Consider the following 6,769-nt stretch of genomic DNA (forward strand, 5'->3'; position numbering starts at 1 on the left):
CTCCCTCACTCATTTTTGAGGGCTTCCCATTTTCCAGCTGTCCCTTTACCTGTGAACATCTGCCCCAATCAATTTTTGAAAGTTCTTGTCTAATACCATCAAAATTGGCCGAATCCAATTTAGAACTTCAATTTTTAGATCTGGTCTATCCTTTTCCATCACCATGAATTATCACTGGTCCCAAAACGATCCCCCGTTGACACCTCAGTCACCTGCCCCTGCTTTATTTCCCAAGAGTCGGACAGGTTTCACACCACCTCTGGTAGGTGCATCCACATACTTCATACGAAAATTTCTTGTACACACTTAAATTCCTCTTCATCCAAGCCACTAACACTTTCACAGTGCAGTCTATGTTTGGTTAGTTAAAATCCCCTACTGTAACTACCTATTAATTTTACAGTTAACTGAGATCACCTTACAAATTTGTTTCTCAATTTCCAGCTGACTATTGGAGTGTCTATAGTACAATCCTAATAAGGAGAAAGTGAGGTCTGCAGATGCTGGACTTTCTAATTTCTCAGTTTCACCCAAATAACCTCCCTGGATATATTCCCAGGAATATCCTCCTGAAGTACAAACACACTATTATCCCTAATCCAAAACCCCACTCCCCTCTCCTCTCTTGCCCGCCTTTCTATTCATCTCAGTACCTAAAACATGACTGTCAGTGCTACATTCCCCTGAAAGTCCATCACCCACTTTGTTTTCCAAAAAAGTATATTTGAGATGACAACAATAATCACAGGGGACTCCTTCACTACCTGCCTCCCTCCCTTTTTCTGGAGGTCACCCATCTACCTGACTGTATCTTTATCTCCCTCCCTGCAACTACCATCCATCACTCCCCTTTGCTCCTGTAAATTCCTTATTGTCTCTCAATGCCACTCCAACCAATCCATGCAATCCAACAGAATTTGTAACCAAACACACTTCCTGCAGACATAATCATCAGTAATATAGAAACCCTCCCTATCCAGCCGGAGAAACCCACCACTGTACAAAAGGTTATCTTTGTACCTTAACAATCTTCAGACCCAGAAAATAGCACAGTCTTATTGCTATAAAAACACTAGCTTAGTACCTATGATTTTATATTTTTAAAGCTTAATCAAGAGACATCTCAATAAAAGCCATACATTCAAAAAGAACCCACACTACTCACTACTGTAGATTTATAAAAACAAGGTTATGCTTCAAAACTAACCACTTAACTGTTCCCCGCTGTGAGTTCCAATATGCAGATTTTTCTTCAAGGCCAGAGAATTTTGCTGTTTGTTTATTTTTCTTAGAATGTGCTCCAATGCCCAGAGATACTTGAAACTACATAGCATAGGCAGCAGATGTGTAGATTCACTGCTGGGTCAGACAGCAGTGTCAGTCTCTTTCTCTGTTTGGATCACTCCCCATGTGGTCACTGCCTTTGTTTCCCTTCCTCCTTTTTAAAGTTCCATTGCTTTGATCATTCCCCTCAAAGATACAAAAGAGTGCAACAGCTTATAAAACAGTAATTACTGCTCTTAGAATTTGAGAAAATCAGGTCCAGTACTGAAAACACCTCAAAATAGGATCAGCTCTCACAGCCACAAATTTTTCCCATTCTTCATCTTGGTAAATAAGGTAATTGGGCTCATCATGCCTGCATTAGTACTATTACTTAGTATCAATATCCTTCCTTTTATCTATATGCCTGTACTCCATTTCTATCCAAAATAATTCAATACCTCTTGAATGCTTCAGTTGAATCTGTATCCACCACATTTTCAGTTAGTGCATTCCATAGCCCATCTACTCATTGTGTGTATTACTCACCTCACGTGTGCATCACTTTAAATCTATGTCGTCTTGTTCTTTTTTTATTTTTTGGCTGGAAACATCTTCTCCTTATTTACTCTATCTAGTCCATTAATGATTTTAGAAACCTCAATTTAATGTTTTCTCAGCCTTATCTCCAAAAAGAATAGTCCCAACTTCTTCAATTTATGTTCGTAACTAAAGTTTCTCATTCCTGGAACCATTCTTGGAAATCACTTCTGTACACTTTCCAATGCATTCTCATCTTTCCTATAATACGATGCCACACTCAGCATGATACTTCAGTTGAGATTTAATAGATGTCTTTCACAATTTGCAACTTAAGTGTATATGTTAAAAAAAACGTTTCTGAAACACCAATTTGTGGTGTAATCCAAATATTAATTTATAAAATTGACTAGACTATGCAAATATCTTGAACTTTTAACTAAGGGCACTTTGAAAAAGCTAAAGGTATTCTGTACAATGCAAGGAAAAGGGTTTCAGATGGAGACATCTAAGATTTTTAAAGAGTGCCCGCATGCCCAACATAAGGCATTTTGAAGTCACTCAAAGAGATTGAGATATATTGTCAGAGGAGCAACACCATTTACTCCTCTTTAATCACCCCCTCAACAAAATGTGAGAATAGAAAACCCACTGTAAATCATCATTATAAGTTGCAAAGGGGTCCCGAAGAGGATTTTGGAGTCTACCTCACAGGGTCCAGCAAATAGTATTCAGCAAGTTACAACTGTTCTGGGATGACACCCTTTGTGCCATTAGCTTGTGTGAGTGGAACAGTGATCATACTCAGGAATTGGGAAAGAACTGCAGAAAGTGCAAACTGCTGAGCGGAACTATAAATTGGCCGTATGGTATTTAATTAAACTACATTGTACAGTTAAGAAAGAAAAACATCAATAGGACATAAATTCATGCCTTTATTACAAAAAGAAAGTTACTCCTCTGGAATTTAATTGGAGTTTACTGTCTTAGGCGATCTTCTTGCTAATTCTCTTGTAAGTGATACCACCGCAGGTAGAGGTCTGTCAAAAAAAAAGAAAAAAATTCAGGAAATGATCAGTTTTCAGGTGCTATATTGAGTTTACTTTGTAATTGAAAAGTCACTGACCTCAACAAGATTTCCTCCTTCGATCTCTGAAGTATGGTGATAGTTTGGAAAATCACAAACTATCTTATTCCCTTCCATTTTGACTGTTGCCTGAATTACAAAAACACTGGATTCAGCGTTAAGCCAAACATTTGTGATTTTGACATTTAATCTTAAAACAAATTGACACCACCTTGGTTTATTTAGACAAACTAAACTGTGTGCTCAAGCCATGAGCTGCAAAAATTCAAACCACACAAAAATGCTGTCTTAAGATGAGAGTTACAAAACTGTTTGCTACAAAGTTAGAAAAATGCATTCCAAGGCAGCAGTGAAGAAAACAATCCATCTTGCAACAATCCGGGGCAAATGTCACACTGCAGCCCTCAAACAATGAATATTAGATCCAAAGTGCTGCTTTTATGTCGATTTTGTCTTCCTGTAGACTGGTGAGTTGTATTGAGTTGTTGTTATAGTGGTACTGTCCACAGCCTCTGCTACCATATCCAAATGAATGAGCCAAGACAGGGTGGATCCATTATATTTGATTGCAGCAGTGCTCATTACAACCTCATGTGATAATAAAACATGCAGGTTATCAAGAGGAGCTCCCCTTGGGCTGGGGCCAGATTTTAGTTTCTCCTCCTCAACATTTCAGGTCAGCTTATTCATTATAAACTTACAAATATATGATTTATTAACAAGGGATTCAAGCGGAGGATGTTAGAAACCCAAACACTTGAGCCTACGTATCCCAGGTGGTTGATGTTAGGTGTGATCATAACTTTTAAAAAGATTGTTTCTCAATGCTTTGTTTGCTCATATTATCTGAGTGTGTAATTAATGAAACCGGCTTAATGTTACCTGTATATCACATTTTCGAATCTCACCTTGAATTTCTTGCCATCCATAGTTTCCATCTCTGATTCCTGACCTATCACAAATGCGTTCTTCATGATTTTACCTCCAGGATAAATTTGGGCCCAGGTAAAATTATTTCCATTTTGGGTCACTTCTGTAATGACCTTGGCATTCCTTCCCTTTTCAATGACATCAGCAGAATACTCTGGGAGTAAATAATAATCATCAAGTTTGTGCTGACCTCCAGCTTTTTCATATCTAACCATGTCTTTTCCTATTACAAAATACTGTTGCTCCTTTGAATTGTTCAAATACCCAATGCTTCTAAGCTGTTGTTCTGTATCTTAATTCAGATTGTGTCTTCTGTTTTGTAACAAATGAACAAACACTTGGCATAATGCAAGGATCAAGAAAAGGGGGAGAATTCTTATTAAGAAAACAATGGATATAGCTCACACAACACCAGGTTATAATCCAACAGGTTTAATTGGAAGCACTAGCTTTCAGAGCGCCACCCCTTCATCAGGTGGCTGTCAACTGAAGCTAGTGCTTCCAATTAAACCTGTTGGACTATAACGTGGCGTGTAATTTTTAACTTTGTACACCCCAGTCCAACACTGGCAACTCAAAATCATGGATATCGCTTAGATGAGGAATGTCTGGGAGAGGAAACGTATCGCCTCTGATGTCTTCAGGTTTAACACTCACTCTGATTTACACTGTAGAAAACTGAATTCAGAAGCTCAATGCAAATTAGCTATATTTGCAACTGAGTGGAGCAGCATGGGAGGTCCAAATAATAAATGAATCTTATTTCAGTTAAGTGCAAGATGCTGCATATAAGGTGGAGTGATGAGTGACAAATTCTACTATAAGAATGGTGTTGAAATGGTTGAAGATTAACCCACAAAGAAGATCTGGAAGCCTTAATTGACTGAAAATCTGTAACCAATGCAGAGATGCAGCCAACACAAAACTAATACACTATGGAACCATAGTATCTGAAACAGTAGAATTATGAGGGAGCTATGATCAAATTGTGCTGAGTTCTTGTCAGACTGCATTTTGGGTGCAGTATCCTTGTTTTAATCACAAGAAACAATGGAAGGATTTACCTTCTGGAGGCAGTATGGATAAAAAACACAAGGCTATTTCCTATAATGTCAGGTCTGAGGAAAGGCAGGAAATCTTTAGGCTTCACCTCCTGTGAAGGAGATGTCTGAGACAAGGTTTTATCCCAATGACTAATCATAGTAAAACCTCAAGTTTGTCTGATTCTGAAAATGTAAATGCCTAATACCTTCATTCTGTAGATTTTAGCTACAGTCTCTGCCAAAATGAAATTGTTCTGTTGAATCAAAAAGTGAAGCTGATCTGAGAACACAAGTGAAATGACAGTGATATGTAACAAAACGAGTGATGAATTAATCTTGTCACCTTCCAACCGAAGAACTTAAAACTACATAAGAGGATTTTAAAGAAAAAAACACTCCCTAGCAACCTCTGGGTCACACTTTTGTTCCAGTACCATGTTTACTACACAAGATCCCTTATTCATTGTCACATCCAGTAAAAAAAACTGTTAACATCCAATCATCATTCACATTCGTGCATATATGCCCTGTTACAAAGCTGTTTTTAAAGTTACATCCTAAGGCACTTTACAGAGATGTCTGATTCAATGAACATTTTGGGACCATCCTTTGTAAAATTAACATGTTGAACAACTAACAGTATCTTTTATCAAACAATTATTTGAGTTAAACTGATACCGTTAATTAGTGTAACTTACTGAGGACCTTCATAAACTCTTCATAGTTTTCTTGACTTGCAACTTCATACTTGCCACTGAAAGCCATGATAATCTAGCTGGAATCAGGCACAAAGGGAGTTTGAAAATAGGAAGCCAGTGAATATAGTGACCAGGCAGCCTGACATTTATACATATGGAACAGTCACACCCTAATGATTTATTAACCATATTTTTATATTCCTGTGGGCAGCATTATGAGGCAATTACATGATATTTGTCATAAAATGTATAATGTACTGAAAATGTCATTGACCTAGATGTCATTGTCCTTGATGCCGACTGCACCAAACATGAGCTCCTTGATCTTTGAAAGAACGAAAGAAGAAAATGTTGTAAGTGCACAGCAGGTCCATCCCACTAAAGGATAGGCAGAAAAAAATTAACACTTGGGTATGGCCCTTCATCAGAACTCTTGTGAAGCAAAACACTCAAAACATGAGTCACTCATTCTCTAAACTCAAGAAAGGTAACAGCATGTACAACAGAGGGAGCCATTTAATGCAATTTCTGTATGTATTCAAGGCCTGCCCTGATTTGTTGCCAAAATTATGGATATCTTTTATAACTTTGGATGGTAATCAACAGCAGAAAAAAAAGTTGATATTTAGTCTCCTTGATTCATTAGGGCATTCCTTCAAGCATGTCAGACTGAGGTCAGTGAACTTGCTAGAGAGCAAGTGTCAAACCTGGAAGCCCTTGGCCAACCTAGCTCAGCTACACATTACCTTTCCATATCTGAACTTCTTGAGGTGAAGGTCAATTGATAACAGTAATTCTCCAGCATCTTATCTCCAGTGTTCATCATTAAGCCATGTCCTTGCTTATTGTCTACTCACTTGCAAACACACACTTCAAAGGTAATTCTATATTTTAGACAACAGGTAAGTGCAAGAATTTTGATTTTTTTAAATTATACCCTTCCACAGTGTGGAGACATCCCCAAGACCTACAACAGCATTCCAAACACTGCACTATCTAAGATCACCTTGCAATGTCACTCGCTATTGTAAGCTGGTAAGTAGGTCTGTGATGCATTGATCTGTCTGACCAATTACAATGCACAAACTTGCTGAGCTTCGAAAGATCTCAGAAACCTGGCTCAATGTATGGAAATTTCCAATTTTTAATTTTTGTCCAGGAATGTTTAAATATGTATGGTTAGCTTTTTGGATTAATATGAGGTGAAA

General features: G+C 37.8%; 1 protein-coding gene across 1 annotated transcript; it reads right to left on the reverse strand.

The window, feature by feature from the left end:
• Positions 1-2,718: 2,718 nt before the first annotated feature.
• fabp6 (fatty acid binding protein 6, ileal (gastrotropin)) lies at positions 2,719-5,650 on the reverse strand. The gene is made up of 4 exons (XM_043703872.1): positions 5,562-5,650; positions 3,799-3,974; positions 2,930-3,019; positions 2,719-2,843 (listed from the first exon to the last, which is right to left on the reverse strand). Exons 1-4 carry the CDS (start codon positions 5,626-5,628, stop codon positions 2,790-2,792), a joined length of 387 nt encoding a protein of 128 aa, XP_043559807.1. The 5' UTR covers positions 5,629-5,650; the 3' UTR covers positions 2,719-2,789.
• Between the last annotated feature and the right edge of the window lie 1,119 nt (positions 5,651-6,769).

This window comes from Chiloscyllium plagiosum, chromosome 14, assembly GCF_004010195.1.
Source record: "Chiloscyllium plagiosum isolate BGI_BamShark_2017 chromosome 14, ASM401019v2, whole genome shotgun sequence".
NCBI classification, from domain to species: Eukaryota; Metazoa; Chordata; class Chondrichthyes; order Orectolobiformes; family Hemiscylliidae; genus Chiloscyllium; species Chiloscyllium plagiosum.

What these genes read in the sequence shown, in the direction of transcription:
- fabp6 (XM_043703872.1), bottom strand. Translation starts at nt 5,628, where the DNA reads ATGGCTTTCAGTGGCAAGTATGAAGTTGCAAGTCAAGAAAACTATGAA. An exon ending in TGGATGGCAAGAAATTCAAG is followed by an intron (nt 3,020 to 3,798) that starts GTGAGATTCGAA and finishes TTTGTAATTCAG; the next exon opens with GCAACAGTCAAAATGGAAGG. An exon ending in AAGGAGGAAATCTTGTTGAG is followed by an intron (nt 2,844 to 2,929) that starts GTCAGTGACTTT and finishes TTTTTTTGACAG; the next exon opens with ACCTCTACCTGCGGTGGTAT.